This window comes from Lepus europaeus, chromosome 6, assembly GCF_033115175.1.
Source record: "Lepus europaeus isolate LE1 chromosome 6, mLepTim1.pri, whole genome shotgun sequence".
In the NCBI taxonomy this organism is placed as follows: Eukaryota; Metazoa; Chordata; class Mammalia; order Lagomorpha; family Leporidae; genus Lepus; species Lepus europaeus.
In genome coordinates this window covers 59,664,649-59,683,638 of record NC_084832.1, presented here as the reverse complement: position 1 = coordinate 59,683,638, position 18,990 = coordinate 59,664,649, and the positions used below count along the sequence as shown (strand labels likewise).

At 39.1% G+C, this 18,990-nt stretch overlaps 1 protein-coding gene across 1 annotated transcript in view; it reads right to left on the bottom strand.

Annotated features, from left to right (window-relative positions):
• LRRC63 (leucine rich repeat containing 63) overlaps positions 1–18,990 on the bottom strand; it is a 61,319-nt gene that overhangs the window by 28,504 nt on the left and 13,825 nt on the right. Inside the window, exons 3-5 of the mRNA XM_062195169.1 lie at positions 13,289–13,993; positions 12,826–12,879; positions 9,206–9,363 (exon numbers count right to left, since the gene is read on the bottom strand). Coding sequence (XP_062051153.1) covers positions 9,206–9,363; positions 12,826–12,879; positions 13,289–13,993 — 917 coding nt within the window. The remainder of the gene's footprint in view (positions 1–9,205; positions 9,364–12,825; positions 12,880–13,288; positions 13,994–18,990) is intronic.

The following is an 18,990-nucleotide window of genomic DNA, read 5'->3' as shown; positions in this document are numbered from 1 at the left end:
GAGTCTATCTCTCCTTTTAGATCTAATAATATTTGCTTTACATATCTGGGTGGTCTTGTATTGGGTGCATATATATTTGTGATTGTTATATATTCTTGCTGAATTGATCAATATATCAATTGATCAATTTAAAATGTGTGTCTTTGTCTCTTTTTATAGTTTTTCAGTTAAAGCCTGTTTTATGTAACCTGAGTATAGTATATGTTTGTGTGGTTTTTTTTTTTTTTTTTTTTTTTGGACAGGCAGAGTGGATAGTGAGAGAGAGAGAGACAGAGAGAAAGGTTTCCTTTTTGCCACTGGTTCACTCTCCAATGGCCACCGCGGCCGGCGCATCTCGCTGATCCGAAGCCAGGAGCCAGGTGCTTCTCCTGGTCTCCCATGCGGGTGCAGGGCCCAAGCACTTGGGCCATCCTCCACTGCCTTCCTGGGCCATAGCAGAGAGCTGGCCTGGAAGAGGGGCAACCGGGATAGAATCCGGTGCCCCAACCGGGACTAGAACCCGGTGTGCTGGCGCCGCAAGGCGGAGGATTAGCTTGTTAAGCCATGGCGCCGGCCTGTGTTTGGTTTCCATTTGCCTGGTATATCTTTTCCCAGCCCTTCACTTTCAGTCTATGTGTATTTTTATTTATGAAGTGAGTTTCTTGTAGGCAACATAAAGTTAGATCTTGTTTTTTTATTCATTCATTCAACCTAAATTTTTTGGCTGGGGAATTTAATCCAGTTACATTGACAGATAAGAATTAATGCCTGTCACTTTGTTGGTTGGCTATTGATTGTAGCTGCTCTGTTAGTGAATTTGATAGTGTCATGTGTTTTCATGATGTTTACTTCTAATGTAGGACTCCCTTCAGAATTTCTTGTAAGGCTGATCTGGTTTAGTGAATTCTCCAAGTTTTGCTTATCTGGGAAATAATTTCTTTCTTCTTCACTTCTAAAGAATAGCTTTTCTGGATATACTATTCTGGGTTGGAAGTTTTTTTTTTCCTTAAAGACCTTAAATATACCATTCCAATCACTTCTGACCTGTAGGGTTTTTGCTAAGAAGTGTTCTTTGGTCTAATTGGTTTTCTTTTATATGTAACCTGATGCTTTTCTCTTACTCTCTTTAAGATTCTCCCTTTGTCCTTAACTCTTGCCAATTTGACTACAGTATGCCTTGGAGAAGATCATTTTTGGTTGAGTCTGTGTGGGATCCTTTGAGCTTTCTGTATCTGGACACCATTGTCTCTTTCAAAACTTTGGAAGTTTTCAACTACTATTTCATTTAGTAACTTCTCAGTGCCTATTTCCTTCTCTACTTCTTCAGGGATCCCCATAATATGAAGAATTGGTTGCTTAAAATTATAGGCTCTCTTCATTCTTAATTATGTTCTCTTCATTTTTGTCTGATTGGGTTATTTCAAAAGTCTTGTCCTCCAGATCAGAAATTCTTTCCTCCACTCAGTCTATTCTGCTGTGGCAACACTCAATCATATTTTAATTTTTTTTTTATTTTAAAACTTAATTAGCTTTTAAGAAGTTCAAAGTAATTGCAGATACAATTAGAAGAGAATAATGATAGTCTCTCCCTCCTTCCCTTTCTCCCTCCCACTTTCCTTCCCTCTTCCTTTTTTTTGTCTTTTTTAAAATTTCATTGTTTGAAGTTCTCATCTCCAAAATTTGTTTAGTTCTTTTTAATGATTTATATCTCCTTAGAGAATGTTGCATTCATGTCACCTATTGCTTTCCTTATTTATTTATTTATTTATTTTGACAGGCAGAGTTAGACAGTGAGAGAGACAGAGAGAAAGGTCTTCCTTTCCATTGGTTCACCTCCCAGATGGCTGCTATGGCCGGCGTGGTGTGCCGATCTGAAGCCAGGAGCCTAAGCCAGGAGCCAGGTGCTTCCTCCTGGTCCCCCATGCGAGTGCAGGACCTAAGCACTTGGGCCATCCTCCACTGCCTTCCTGGGCCACAGCAGAGAGCTGGACGGGAAGAGGAGCAACCGGGACAGAATCTGGCACCCCAACTGGGACTAGAAACCAGGGTGCTGTCGCCACAGGCGGAGGATTAGCCTAGTGAGCCATGGCACTGGCCGTTTTCCTCATTTATTTAATCTGTCTACCTATATTCTCTTGCATCACATTGAGTTTCCTTACAATCATTATTTTGAATTCTATTTCTGGCATTTCATAGATTTCCTTCAGATCAGGATTTATTTCTGGGGCACTATTTTGCTCTTTTGGAGATGCCATGCTAACTTATTTCATCATATTTCCTGTGTCCCTACATTGATGTCTCTGCATCTGGTGTAATAGTTCCACCTTCTTTTTGTAAAAAAGGGTTTGGTTTAGATGGAATGCAGGGCATCACTGAGCTTGTTGCTTTGGCTTTGGTTCTCAGTGAGCCCAGGATTGCAACCTCCGAACAGTTTTTATTTTTTTTTTTTGCTTTAATCAATGTCTACAAGTGAGACAGTGGGACGAGGCTGCTACAGTTCATAAGGATAGAAGTGTGACTTGAGGGGAATGTGAGCTCCCTAGGGTTTGTATCTTCAATTCTCAGAGAGTTGAATGTCAGTTACACTAGGGATTGTGATAGCCAGGGACTTGTTCTTAGTGCTGAGGGACACAAAGCGAGATGTCCCTTTGTCCCACTGGCAAGCCTAAGTGATGCTGGGGTTTTGGGCACCAATAACTGTGGCTCTAGGAATATGCGATGTGGATGGGACCTTCATCGGGTCATATAGGAAGAATGAAACTGGTCTTAGGGCTCATAACACTGAAAATCCTAATTCCAGGACTAGGGGATGTGAACAGAACCATGCTCCTCTCCTCCATGCTTCTGGTAGCAGCATAATTGTGTGATGCCTGCTGAGTCAGAGCAGGGTTCAGCCAGGACTCCACCATACTCGGTTGAGACAGGCACTTTCGGGGGTGGGTGGGGTGGGGAGGAGGGCAATGTGACCTCCCTTCTTGGAGCAGAGTAGCCGCTCACACCCCAGTCAGCTCTCCAGGCTGGACTTGGAGTCACTGAGGGGCTGTAGAATTCTCTCTCAGTTAAAGCTGCCAGTGGTGAGGTGACATAATGACTTCATCTTACCTTGTCTTAGGAAGATGGTATTTGCCAGACAGATGCGTGGATGCAAAGTTGGCTGGCAGTTCAGGCACAAGCATGTCTGTCTTTCCTCACTGACCCACAGGGTCGCTCTTCTGTCCTGTCACTTCTCTGCTGAAAATTCTGTCAGTTCCCTGAGAATGTGGTTCTTTCTGTTCTCCTGTTAGCTTTCTGTGGCTGAAGTCAGTGCAGTTTCTCACTAGTCAGCCATCTTGGATCTCCCATTGGGAAGCCACTAAACAAGCAAATTTTCTTTTTCTTTATTTTTAAGATTTATTTATATGTAAGGAAAAGTCTCTTTCTCTTTCTCTCTCTCTCTCTCCCTCTCTCTCTCTGTCTCTCTCTCTCTCTCTCTCTCTCTCTCTCTCTCCCTCACACACACACACACATACATTGGGGCTGGGGAAGAGAATGATAGAGATTTTCTATTTTCTGGTTCACTCTCTAAATGCCCACAATAGCCTGATCTGAGCCAGGCCAAAGCTAGGAACCAGGAACTCCATCCTGGTTTTCCATATGAGTGAGAAGGGCCCAACCACTTGGGCCATCTTCTGCTATCTTCCCAGTTGCATAAGTTGGAAATTGGACTAGAAAAAAAATTTCAAATTATGGGAAACCATAAAAGAGAAAAAAGGAGTAATGGTATAGAAAACCTCTTCAATGAAATTGTAGATGAAAAGTTTCTTACTTTGGAGAAACATGTGGCCATCCCAGCACAGTACAGGAGGCTCATAGGAACATCTCAGTCCCAGTACAGGAGACTCATAGGAACATGGACCATAACTGATCCTTACTATTACACATTAAAGCCAACCTCTCGGGGCTGGCACCACGGCTCAATAGGCTAATCCTCCGCCTGCGGTGCCGGCACCCTACCCCAGGGTTCTAGTCTCGGTCGGGGCGCCAGATTCTGTCCCGGTTGCTCCTCTTCCAGTCCAGTTCTCTGCTGCGGCCCGGGAAGGCAGTGGAGGATGGCCCAAGTCCTTGGGCCCTGCACCCGCATGGGAGACCAGGAGAAGCACTCGGCTCCTGGTTTCAGATCAGCATAGCGCGCCGGCCGCAGCGGCCATTGAGGGGTGAACCAGCAGCAAAAAGGAAGACCTTTCTCTCTGTCTCTCTCTCTCACTGTCCACTCTGCCTGTCAAAAAAATAAATAAATAAATAAATAAATAAAGCCAAACTCTCAAAAGTATGATGCAAAGATAGAACCTCTAACCTACAGGAGAAAAAGCACCAAGTCAAATTAAAGGAAACCCCAATAGAATAACAGCAGAGTTTTCAATAGAAAACTTATGGGCCAGGAGGGAATGGAATGAAAATAATATGCCAACCCCGAACACTTTATCTACAAATCTATGTTTCACAAATGAAGGAGAAATAAAGAAAAATAAAAATTGGAAGAATTTATTACCACCAGGCAAGTTTCACAAAGGATGAATAAAGAAGTCTAATAAGAAAGAAACTGAGAAAGTTAACTACCATCATGAAAGCATGTAAAAGTATAAAATTTACTAGAAAAACAACAACAAATATTCAAATATAAGGGTTTTTTAAAATGACATGTCTAAGTCATTATTCATCAGCAATAACTTTGAATGTAAATGGACTAAATTCTCCAATTAGAAGATACAGACTGGGATTAGCACTGTGGTGTGGCAAGCTAAGCCTGTACTTTAACACCAGCATCCCATATCAGACCACTGGTTCAAGTCCCAGCTCCTCTGCTTCAGATAAAGCTTCCTGCTAAGATACCAGGATTGGCAGCAGAAGACTGGCCGAGTATTTGGGCCCCTGCCACCCAAGTGGGAAACCAGGCTGGAGTTCCTGGCTCCTGGCTTCAGCCTGGCCCAGAACTGTCCATGGCCATTTGGGAAGTAGCCATTTGGATAGTGAAGCAGTGAGTAGAAGATATCTGACTCTCTCCCCCTTTCTCTCTGTCCCTCACTCTCTTGCTCATTGTTCCTTTCAAACTGAAAAATGCTTTAAAATAAAAAGATCTATTTATTCGAAAGGCAGAGTGACAGAGAGAGGATAGACAGAGAAAGAGACCTTCCACCAACTGATAGCCAAATAGCCACAACGTCTGGGGTGTGGCCAGGCCTAAGCCATGAGCCTGAAACACCATCTGTGTCTACCAAGTAGAGGGGCCCAAGCACTTTGGCTAATTTCTGCGTTCCTGGTGGCATTGGCAGGGAACTGGATAGGAAGTGGAGCAGGTGGGATTGAACTGGTGTTCACATGGGATGCCAACCCCCCAAAAATAGATACATGGTTTTAAACTGAATACATAAAAAATAAGACTCAACAATATTCTGTCTATAAGAAACTCATATCACTAGTAAAGACAAATAGACTAAAATGAAAGCATGGAAGAAGATATTCCATGCTAATGGAAAAAAAGTGAAGAGTGGTAGCTCTACTTACATTAGACAAAACCGATTTTAGAAAAAAATCATGTTTTCATGGATTTATACCCAGTATATAGAGTACAAAAAATGTAATGTACATTAATTAAATTGACATCTTGAGATTTTACTATTGTTTATAGTCCTAGTCTATACTTCTGCAAGACTTGGTCTTTCTACTTTCTACTTGTTGAATTCTTTATTTAGTGGAGGATTAATTCTATAATTATAAAGTAAATTTGAATTATGTTATCACAAAAATTAAAAGAAAAAATGAAGGAAGGAGGAAAGATGGAGAGAAGAAGAGTGGGACATATCATTATATGCTTCAAGTTGTATATATTGAATACTTGAAATCTTTCTCTTTATATATATAAAAATAAATAGAAAAAGAAAAACATTGTAAAAGAGACAAAGAAAATTATTAACTATATAATTTTCAAGGAACCTATTTAACAAGAAGATATGATGATAGTAGATGCAAGTAAACAAAATGCTAGAGCACCCAATTTTGTAAAACAAATATTATTTGTTCTAAAAGGAAAGATAAACCCTAATAGATTAATAGGGAGAGACTTCAACATCCCACTTTCATCAACAATCAGGTCATCCAAACAAAAAAAAATCAACAAACAGCAGAGTTAAGCTACATTATAGATGAAATAGACATAACAGACACTACAGAACATTCCATACAACACATGCAGAATACATATTCTTTTCATCTAATATTCTCTAGGATATACCATATTATTGGGCTTCAAAATAAGTTTATAAAAATGTAAAATAAATAAATGTAAAAATCAGAATCATATCATGCATCTTTTTTTACCATAATAGAATAAAATTAGAAATCACAACAACTTATACAAATACATGGATAACCAACATTATACTTCCAAATGAAGAATAGGTCATTTAAGACACAAAGGTTAATTTAAAACTTCTATGAAACCAATAAATGTGGAAACAACATACAAAAATGTATGGGCTATGACAAAAGCAGTACTAAGAGGGGAGTTTATAGTAATAAATATGTGTACCTTTCTCCAAAAAAAATCAAGGATCTGGAAATAAGATCAAACCAAGCCCAAAACTAGTAGATAGAAAGAATTAACAAATATTGGAGTAGAAATAAATGATACAAAAACTAAGAAAACATTACAAAGGATGAATTAAATGAAGAGTTGCTTCATTGAAAAGATAAACCTTTGAAAAATTAAAGATAAACCTTTAGGTAGACTGAGTAAAAAGGAGTGAAAGCTCAAATAAATAAAATCAGAGGTGACAAAGGGCATATCACAAAGATTCCATAAAAAAAAAGAATAATTAGTGACTATTATGTATAATTATGGGTCAACAATTGAAAAACCTAGAAGAAATGGAATAATTCTATAAGAGTAGTATTGCCTTGATCCCCAAACCAAACAAGCCCATAATAGCAACAATCAAACTAGAGGTAAAAATTCTCAATAAAATACTAGGAAATCAAATCTAACAATACATAAAACACACACACACCCTGATCAAGTGTAATGCATAGGAGTGAAATTGACATTTTGAAATTCTATTATGGTTTACATCCCTTGACTTGCCTGTTGAGGAACAGTAGTTTTTTTCCTTCATGCTGTTTAGTGTAATTTTTATGTACTGTAGGGTTAATCTTATGAGTATAAAGTTAACTGAAAATAGATCTTTGTAAAACATAAGAATGGGAATCAGAGAAGGAGGAAGAAGGGTAGGACTGCAGGCAGGAGGGAGGGTAGGGTGGGAAGAATCACTACCTTTGTATATATGAAATGCATGGAGTTTGTAGAACAAATAAAATTTTTTAAAAATAAAATCAATCAAACAAACAAAACCACCAGTGTGAAGGAACTCTATAGTGAAAATTACAAAGCACTAATAATAAAAGACAATGCACAAGACACAAAAATGGAGGTACCTTCCATGTTTATCAGTTGGAAGAATTCATACTATTAAAATGTTCATAGTGTTCAAAATAATTTACATGTTCAATATAATCCCCATCAAAATGTCAATGATATTCTTCACAGAACTAGAAAAAAAATTCTAAAGTTCATATGAAAGCACTGAAAACCACAAATAGCCACAATAATCCTGAAGGAAAAGAAGATATCACAAGACTGTATTTCAAGACTTACTACAAAGCTATTATAACCTAACCAAAATGGTGCTGGCTTAAAAAGAGACATATAAACCAATGGAACAGAATACAGATTTCAGAACTGAATTCATGCATCTATCATCAACTGATCTTTGACAAAGGTGACAAAAATGTACAATGGAAAAAGAACAGCCTCTTAAATCAATGATGTTGGGAAAACTGAATATCCATATGCAGAAGATTGAAGCAAGACTTTTCTCACCTCCAACAACCTTAACAAAAATCAACTCAAAATGGATCAAAGATCTAAATAAATAACTGGAATTATGAAACTATCAGAAGAAAGCATAGAGGAAACACTTCAAGACATCAATATAGGCGATGCCCAAAACACAGGCGATAAAAGCAGAAAGAGATAAATGGGATTATAACAAACTAAGGAACTTCTGCACAGCCAAGAAAACAATCAACAGAGTGCAGAGAGAACCAACAGAGTATTTCCAAATTATTCATTTGAGAAAGGATCAATAGCAAAAATATATAAGGATTTCAAAAACTCAACAACAAAGAAATGAATAATCTAATTAAGAAATGGGCAAAGGGATCCAGCTTTGTGGCACAGTAGGTTAAGCACAGCCCATTTTGGAGTGCTTGATCTAATCCTGGTTGCTCCACTTCTGATCCAGCTTCCTGTTAATGCACCTGAAAAGGTAGTGGATAATGGCCCAAGTATGTGAGCCCCTTCCACACATGTAAGAAACCAGGATGAAGTTTCTAGCTCCTGGCTTTGGTCTAGCCCAGACCTACCTGTTTTGGCCATCTGTGGAGTGAACCAATGGATGGAAGATCTCTCTTCCTCTTTTCTCTTCCTCTCTATGTCACTCTGCCTTACAGATAAATAAAAAAAAATCTTAAAAAAAAATAGGTAAAATATCCAAATAGATATTTCTTGAAAGAAGAAGTACAGGAGATTCCAAGAGGCAAAATAGCAACAGGGCGGTCTGCTCTAGGCTATTAGAAAATACTGGGAAAAAAAGTGGAGAAAGTGCCTTCTGAGGGGAGAGTTGAAGGGAAAACAGCAGTGGAGATTCTGAGGGAGGAGGAGAGATGCTGTGGATCTGTGTGGAAGGTGCAGACGCACAGCAATGAGCACAGTCACAACACACAACGCCAGCAGCTGAGAGCCGGAGAAAGCGCCAGCTCTGGAGAGCAAGGTGAGATAAGACTGCAGTGGCCGGTGCCACTGGTGATATAGCCGGAGAGACAGCCTAGTGAACTACACTGTCTTTGAGTCTGGCCCAGAGCCCTGAGGTTAACAGGGTGCCCACTCACTCAGAGAAAAAGAAAAGGGGCACTTCTCTCTCTCCCCCCTTTCCCTACCACCACTTCATTGGTGGATTTCAGGAAAACTGGGACACATAGGTTTGGAGATGTAATTTGAATGTGCTCCTGAGAAATTTCTATTGCAATAGGAAAAGCTCTTTCAGTATCATGGAAATTTGCCTAATTTGGGAAATCTAAAGCAAAAAATAATTGATAATACATAGGATAATGTCATTAAAACTATCCAGCATACCTTAAGATTAAGTGCGTTTCTTCCATATAGTTGACAGTTCATTATGGCCAGATCAGTCATAGCTGCCAGTGTTTCATATCGTGTTGCTGCAATAGTCTTAAAACCTTCACCATGTAAAGTAAGTACCTCTGATTTTTCTTCTTCGATTGTAACAGGAACTAAATAAATAAAACGAAGCATGAAACTTACACGTCATTATTTAGAGTAAAAATTTGAAGGTATCTATGCTATGATAAGATTAAGGTTACCTACACTCTTCTAGAAAGTATTCTCCACAAGCTCCACCCACTGAATCGCAGCTGGTTCTGTCTGCCGAACTGGGTGTTATTTGTTTGTTGTAAAATATTAAATAGCACAATTTTCTTTCAAAAAGAGAACAATATGCTCATAGATTTCTACCTGTATGATTTAGATTCCTTCAGTCTTAGTGTTTTTGTACTATATGTAACTTTTTAAAATTTTACTATGTATTATGTAAATGACTTCTTTGCTCTCAAAATTAATTAAGGACATCATATAAACATAACTCCAAGGGGTAGCTTCACGTTTCCCCTCACATCATCTTGATGCATGGCTCAAATGCCTTATATAATTAAACTCTTCCCTTAGTGTATAGATCTCACAAAGGAAATAGAAGAGAGAAAATGAACAACTCAGGGGTTACCCAAGCAGAGAGGATCTAAATTTAAATTTACTTTTTATGATGACTCTTGTGAGTTTCACCTTCCACCACAAATGGTCTATGCAAGTACACATCAAGTGCGGCAGGAAAATATTTTGAAATGTCATGAAATATATATTCCCAGCCACTCCCGATGTATTACTTGCAGAAACATACTTCTACAGTCTCAGTAATTCTTATATTGCTTCAATGAGAGGAAACAGTGCATCCTACAACAACAACAAAATGACATTCAGGTTTTAATTTCTAATATAGACTCTTCATGCCCATTTCAGCTCAACAGATGTGAAAGTGAACTACAGAATAAAGAAAGATGTAGAAGGTGATACAAAGAGGAGGGGATGGAGCAAGAAGGAAAGGGGAATAGTTACGATCGAAGTCTGTGGCCAGCTCTGGGTTCACCCACCTTTAGGGTCTAAGCCCAACCAGTTGCTTTTTCAATAAAGCAAGGAAGATAGAGTAGCAAAGATGGCTAGAAATTCCCTTATACATCTCTGGAAGTTCCAAGTGCCCTTATAGATACCTGCAACTTCCCAAGGAGGGAACCACCAGAGCAGAAGAAACTCAATAAAGCAGAAACAGCACCAAAACTTGTTTAGGCTCCTGACATGGAGGGGTGCTACAAGTGAATTAATGCCAGAGATATTGATAAAGAACTACTGGGAGGGACAGCGGCTAAGAAAGTCCTATCTTTAGAGCATTCTGCCATGTATAATTTATTAAACACAGCTATTGAGTAAATTTGTTACATTATCTTTTTGCTGTTCTAGAGTTTTGCACAACTGTTATTTTAAAAAACAAAAACTCTAGTTCCCCACTGAAATGCTCCAGGTTTTCTTAATTTTCTTGAACACAGTCATCACAGTCACTTTAAACTCCCTCCTTAAAATGCTACTATCTGAATCAATCATGGGGCTGTATCTATTGTCTATTTCTTTCAAACATTTTTATCCTGTGTCTTAGGACGCTTTGTGAATTTTTAATTTGAAGCTGGAGTTCATGGATGGACAATGCTAAAGGATTTGGATAATGTTATCTCTAACAAGTGTTAGCTGTTCTTTGTTTAAGCAAAAGCGCCACTTTGGTTTGTCAAGGATTGGTTTTGATCTTCTTTAGGGATAGTCTATTTTAGCTTAATTCTTTTCAGAAAATATCATTCCTATTCCTTAGTGATGGGTTCTCTGGGTCTTCAACTGAAAACCCTATTTGTTTATAAAAACCTTTATACTTTGACAAAGCTGGTACTCCAATTTCTGTCCTCAATTCCTTAGTTTCTCCGCCAATGATTCTGCTGTTTCTGAGTCTTATCCTGTATGTGCACAACTTGGAAATCAGCTGAAACCCTTAAGGAGTTTGTAGGCAGCTTTTTTAGATTGATTCTCCTTCGATTCTTTCCTTTTTAAGATTTTTGCTCTTTATGTCCCAGTGCTATTGGCGGCTCTGAAGTCTGAATGCTGTCTTCTCCATTCGCTACACTACTCCTTTCTATAGTGCAAGCCACAAACGCCCCAGGCAAAAGCCAAGGCAAAGGCAGAGAACTAACCTGAGGATTTCCCTTCCTGCATGGACTGTGGCCATTCAAGTCATGTGTGCGTGCTTGATTTTCCAATGCCTTAAATAGCAGTTTTATATCTTTCTGGCAGGTTTAATAGTTGATTGTGGTAGGAAGATTTGTCCAATACAAGCTAATCAATCGTGGACAGAACCAGAAGTTATCACATTACTTTCTTTTTTTTTTCTTTTTTCTTTCTTTTTTTTTTTTTTTTTTTTTTTGACAGGCAGAGTGGACAGTGAGAGAGAGACAGAGAGAAAGGTCTTCCTTTGCCGTTGGTTCACCCCGCAATGGCCGCTGCGGTTGGCTCACTTCTGGTCTCCAGGTGCTTCCTCCTGGTCTCCCATGTGGGTGCAGGGCCCAAGCACTTGGGCCATCCTCCACTGCACTCCCGGGCCACAGCAGAGAGCTGGACTGGAAGAGGAGCAACTGGGACAGAATCCGGCACGCTGACCGGCACTAGAACCCCAGGGTGGAGTGCCGGCACCGCAAGTGGAGGATTAGCCTAGTGAGCCGCTTGAAATCTGTGTCTGATAATCCTAAAACTGAATTCTCCTGTGGGTATGTTTATACTGCTCACTGTTTTTGAGAGTTTTCATTCATTTTGTCTTTCTCTTTGTGTACCTGGTGGTTGTAAAGTATTTACTGCAGACTATTTGTGAGACTGTCTGTAGAGATAACGTGAAGTTGAGGATGGGATATTATTTCTTCAAAGATGGTGCTTTATTTCTGCTTGGTAAGTAAGACCAAAGCACTGGAAACAATTCCTTACACACGGCAAGTCATTCACTCATTATTCCATGTTACCTGCCCCACCCAGATTAAGAACACATTGGTTTTCATCTTCCCAGTATCAGTACAATATCTGGTTTATAGTCACTACTTAAAAATAGCTGCTGCATTGGCATTTAGCCTTGTGGTTAACATGCCTGTTAAGATGCCAACATCCTACATCACGGTACCTGGGTTTGATTCTGGGGTCTAGCTTCAAACTTCAGCTTCCTACTATGCAGACCTTTGGAAGTAGTAGTAATGGCCCAAGTAATCGGGTTCCTGCTACCCACTAGGAGGACTTGAATTGAATTCCCAGCTTCTGGCTTCAACCAGGCCCAGCCCTGACCATTACGAGTGTTTGAAGAATAAACCAACATTCTCTCTCTCTCTCTCCCCCCTCATAGATAAATCAATAAATAATTTTCTAAAATTTAAAAAATTACTGAGGAACTGAAAATAAGGGGAGACATTATGTGTGACTCATACATATGTGTATATATATATATGTACATATATATATACATACTCATACAAACACATAATCATAGATACTTTTGTGGTGAGATAATCTTTATATAATTTCTAAAGGAATGATATAAACATAGCATTTACCTTCAGATGGTCTTGGGGCAGTCTCTACCTTTTCATTTTCTGATGAAATATTTTCTAGAAAAGAAAGAATGCAGCAATTTTTGGATGCCCAGGAAAATTCATTGAGGGTGTTGTGACTTAAGTCCAACTGTTCACTTCATGAATTGGGATCCATCTAGATCACCTTCTGAATAATCAAATAACCTCACCACCCCCTTTATATTAGTTTTTCTGATCTTTTTAAAATTTCCTTATTGGTTCCCATCATTAGCATCTGGATAGAGTTCCCAGTTTGACTTTGGTATCTATCTGTAGTGTCAGGACTCCTGCTCTTGTCCTTTGGTCCAAGACCAAAGGTGATTTTATCTTCTTCCTACCCTGCAAACCCAGAGTGGGGGTGGGGACACCCTTGGCTCCCATGCCTCCCCTCCCCTGTGTTCCACTTGACCCCATTATGATAGAACCATAGTCAGATTATATTTACCTATGATAGACTGTCTCCGAGGCTTTCGTGGTAAAGGTGGCGGTGGTAAGGGAATGGTACCCGGAAACTGAGTGATACTTACTACCACTTTACTAAGATGTGTGGGACTTCGCTGGAAACGTTCTGACCACAGACTTTCAGGTCTACCAGACACAGTACTAGGTAGAGGGCTTATGTATATTGCACTTAACTCTCTCAAGGGTTGCTCATAAATGTGGGTTGGAGTCATCGGTAAAGGTTGGAACTCAGGGTACACTTTCTCATAGTTACTGGTGAAGACTGGCCAGCGAGCACTGAAGACGTTAGATAAATCTGAAGGGTATCCATACATGTCTTCTAGTTTGTCTTCGAAGTAAATGATTTTTCTTTCTTGCTGTGGCTCTTTTTTGAGCTTTCTTAAACTCCCCATTCGGGTTATTTCTTTCCGAAAAACTCGAGAAGAAGCTGATTGACAACTTGGGATAAAGACGGAACCAGTAGCAGTATCTGGAATGTGCCAAGAAACATTTTTGGTAGATTTTGGGGCTGTGGAAATAGTAGCCACTCTTTCTTGTACTTGACGCTCCATAAAGATATTTTGGATCTTGACAGGTGTTAGTGCTTGTAAATCTTTGCTTGAAACAATATCAGCTTCTTCGCTTTCAGTTGAAGTTGTTTCATCTTCGGGAAATTCTACATACAAGGACCCAATTTTACCACTCTTGGCTAAATCAGAAAAAGAAAACAGAAAAAGGAAAATTAGGTGTCAGATATATAAAACTATTAATGTTTTCATATTCATAACTTTTCTTTATCCACTCACCCCACTCTCACCTTCTAAAAATGTTTATATTCCAGCTCAGCTACCAGGACTTTTGACTGGGATAAAATGTCAGAGAATATCAAAGTGAAGACTAAATTGTATATTTAGAAAGGGAAAGGAGTGTCTCTTGGAAGAACATATTAGATGGAGAGAAAAGTGGAGTATAAGGAAATATTTATGAGCAGTTACCACTAAACCCTGGCTACATGGTTAAAATGTTTTTGATGAAATTTTGCTATTTCATCATTACCTCTTTCTCATTTAAAATTTTTTTGAGCAAAGATTATGTTTCTTTTCAATATCAAGTGTCAAATCAATGTATCTTTTAAATATCCTAATATTTGCATAGACTACAATGTGTCAGCAGTTCATTTAGGTTACAACAGTAAATATTCTTTTTTCTTTTAGATCCAGAAACTGCTCTTAACATCTTAGCTTTCCCCCACTCCTGGGCCCAGAATTAGAGGAGCCAGAAACTCTGAGTTGGGCAAGAGAAACAGAAGAACAAAGTGGAAAACTGATCAAAACCTCTCTCCGTGTGGCTTGTGTAAAAAAATTGCAAGCCTAAGCCGGCGCCGTGGCTCAGTAAGCTAATCCTCCGCCTTGCGGCACCGGCACACCGGGTTCTAGTCCCGGTTGGGGCACCGATCCTGTCACGGTTTCCCCTCTTCCAGGCCAGCTCTCTGCTGTGGCCAGGGAGTGCAGTGGAGGATGGTGCAAGTGCTTGGGCCCTGCACCCCATGGGAGACCAGGAGAAGCACCTGGCTCCTGCCATTGGAACAGCGCAGTGCGCCAGCCGTGGTGGCCATTGGAGGGTGAACCAACGGCAAAAAGGAAGACCTTTCTCTCTGTCTCCCTCTACTGTCCACTCTTCCTGTCCAAAAAAAAAAAAATTGCAAGCCTAGATTAAGCTGTGAGAAAGTATTGATTTAGATTGGATTAGTTGTTTAATATGTGAAAATTAGTCAAGGCTAATAGACAAAGTGACTAAGAATGGGTACCACATGAGTTTGAAAAGCAGTAATAATAGAATAATATTTGCTTCCTTATATGGTACTAATCAATGCTAGACTCATTCCATAAAAGGGATACCAACATCTTCAACTTCATTCCCCCTCATTAGCATTCTCATTCTCATTAAAATGAACAGCTTAACAAGGCAAACACTACAATGAATTCCAAAACTCCTGACTACCACCATCCCACCGTATTCATCCTCCCTACAATGACAAACTCTAGTCACTTACATCCACTGGTTTGATTTCCTTTTTCATTTTTGTTCTGTTTATTGTTTCACTTTATCTTGCAACTTTTTATTAAATCAATAGACTTTCTTTTTGGAATAGTTTTAGATAAGAAAATTAGGATAATACAGAGAACTACCATTTTTCTTCAATGCCACTTAGTTCTACCTATTACAATCTTACATTAGTGTGATACATTCTAATTAATGAAGCAATGTTAATACATTATTAATATAAGTCTATAGTTTATAGTAGGGTTCACTCTTTTTGTTGTACAAGTTTATGGGTTTTGGTAAATGCATTATGTTGTGTTTTAACCACTGCAGTATCATACAAAATAATTTCACCACAGTGAAAATCCCTTATGCCTTACTTGTTTACCTTCCCCTCGCCCCCAACCAAATCCTGGCAGCCACTGATCTTTTTACTCTCTCTATGTTTTGCCTTTCCCAAAATGTCATATCATTGGAATCATAAAATGCACAGCCTTTTCAGATTGGCTTCTTTCAGATAGCAATATGCAGTTAGAGTTCCCCTATGGTTTTTTTTTTTTTTTTTTTTTTTTATTTTTTTATTTTTTTTTTTTTTATTTTTGACAGGCAGAGTGGACAGTGAGAGAGAGAGACAGAGAGAAAGGTCTTCCTTTTGCCGTTGGTTCACCCTCCAATGGCCGCCGCGGTAGCGCGCTGCGGCCGGCGCACCGCGCTGTTCCGATGGCAGGAGCCAGGGGCTTATCCTGGTCTCCCATGGGGTGCAGAGCCCAAACACTTGGGCTATCCTCCACTGCACTCCCTGGCCACAGCAGAGAGCTGGCCTGGAAGAGGGGCAACCGGGACAGGATCGGTGCCCCGACCGGGACTAGAACCCGGTGTGCCGGCGCCGCAAGGCGGAGGATTAGCCTGTTGAGCCACGGCGCCGGCCAAGTTCCCCTATGGTTTTTGATGGCTTGAGAGCTCTTCTCTTGTTAGTGCTGAATACTATTTATTTGTCTGGATGTATCACAGTTTGTTTCTTCATTGCCCTGCTAAATAGCTTCCAGTCTGGGGCTCTCATGAATAAAACTGATATAAACTTGCATGTGCAGGATTTTGTGTGAATACCAGTTTTTATCTCAATTGGGTAAACACCTGGGAGTGCAGCGATTGAATTGAATAGTAAGTGTTCAGCTTTTGATAAAATGGCCAAGGCATCTTATCTCCAAAAGTGGCTACACTATTTTATATTCCCACTCTCAGTGGGTGAGAAGTCCTGTTGTTCTTTTCCAGGTTTGGTATTGTTAGTGTTTGGGATTTTAGCCATCCCAATATATCTACAGTTGGTATCTCATTATTGCTTTAATTTGCAGTTCCCTAATGACATATGATGTTGGACATCTTTTCATATGCGTATTTGCCATCTGGATGCCTTCTTTGGTGAGGTGTCTGTTCAGGTCTTTTGCTTGTTTTAAAAACTGAGTTGTCTTCCATGAGTTTAAGAGTTCTTTATTTTAGATGTAAGTGCTTCCTTAGATATGTGTTTTGCAAGCATTTTTTTCCAGTTTGTTGCTTGGCTTCTCATAAAATAGTCAATGTGTTTGGTAGAGCAGAAATTTTTAATTTAATGAAGTTCAAATTATCAATGTTTTATTTTCATAGTTTACTCTTTTTCATTTTTCTTTTTTTCTTTTTCTTTGCACTGTATCTAAAAGTCCTCAACAAACCCAAATTTCATCTTAGGTTCTAAAACTTCTATAATATTGCATTTGTACATTTCGATCTATGATTTATTTTGTGTTCATTTTCGTAAAAGTCACAAGGTTTGATCTAGATCCATTTGTATTTTTTTTTCCGTTTTGCATGTGGATGCCCAGTTGCTGCAGCATCATTTGTTAAAAACATTCTTTTTTTTTCATTATATCATCTTTGCTCCCTTGTCAAAGATCAATTGACTATATCTCTATGGGTCAGTTTCTGGACTCTCTATTCATATCTATTGATCTATTTGTTTATTCTTTTGGCAATACAACCCTGTCTCAATTACTGTGGCTTTATTATCACACGGTCTTAAAGTTAAGTTGGACAGTCCTTCTACTTCCTTCTTATTCTTCAGTATTGTGTTAGCTATTATGGGCTTCCTGACCTTCCATATAAACTTTAGAATCATTGTCTATCATATACAAAACAACTTGCAGGAATTTCTATGGAATTATATCAAGTATGTAGATCAAGTTGAAAAGAATTGGCATGCTAATAATACTGAATCATCCTATTCATGAACATGGAATAGCTCTTCATTTATTTAGATACTGTTTGATTCCTATGTTCACAATCTTTTCTTTAGTTTTTCTCATATGGATCCTGTACATATATTGTGAAATTTATGTTGAAGTACTTCTTTTAGTACAAATATCAATTATGTGTTTTAAATTTCAAATTCTAACTGCTCATTGCTGATATAAGAACAGTTGACTTTTTTTTTAATTTGACAGGCAGAGATAGTGAGAGAAAGAGACAGAGAGAAAGGTCTTCCTTCCACTGGTTCACCCCTAGATGGCTGCCATGGCCGGTGCACTGCACCGATCCAAAGCCAGGAGCCAGGTGCTTCCTCCTGGTCTCCCATGCAGGTGCAGGGGCCCAAGCACCTGGGCCATCCTCCACTACCCTACTGGGCCACAGGACTAGAACCCGGTGTTCATATGGGATGCTGGTGCTGCAGGCGGAGGATTAACCAAGTGAGCCACAGAGCCAGCCCCAACAGTTGACTTTTATATATTAACAATATATGCTGTAAACTTTCTGTAATCTTTATTACTTCCAAGAGTTCTTTTGCTAATTTTTGAGATTTTCCATACAGACTTTCCCTTTATGAACAAAGCCAATTTTATTCTTTCTTCTCAATCTATATAGCTTTTTATTTATTTTCCTGTATTGTTATATTGTCTAGAAGTTTCCAGTACAACATTGAATTGTACTGGTAAGTGGTTAGAGGGGACATCCTTTCTTTGTTCTTAATCTTAGTGGGAATGCTTCTAATTAGTCACCATTAAGGATGTTGTTAGCTGTAGTGATTTCAGATAGTTCTTGTCAAGTTGAGAAGCTCTCCTCTGCTGTCAGTTTGATGAGTTTCTTCATGACTGAGTGTTGAATTTTTAAAAAATATTTATTATTTATTTGAAAGGCAGAGTAATAGGGAGAGAGGAGACAGAGAAAAATCTTCCACCTACTGTTTCATTCCCCAAATGCCTGCATGATGAGCCTGTTCTAGACCAGGTCAAAGTCAGGAAAACAAAATTCCATCCAAGTGTCTCTTGTGAGTGGCAGGGACCCAAGTACTTGAGCCATAACCTAGTGTCTCACAGGATGCATCAGCAGGAGGCTGGATCAGGAGTAGAATATCCAGGACTCAGAAGTGGCACTCATATATGGGATGTAGGCATTCCAAGTGGCCGCTTCACCCACTGTACCACAGGATCCACGACTGTATGTTGGATTTTGACAAATGCTTTTTTACATGAATTGATGTGATCATGAGACTTTTCTTCTTTAGTTTTTTGATGTGATAGATTACATTAATTTATTTTTGAATGTTGAACCAGCCTTTCATATCTAAAATAAATCCTATTTATTGTGGTATATAATTATTTTTATACATTGTTGGATTCAATTTGCTAATGTTTG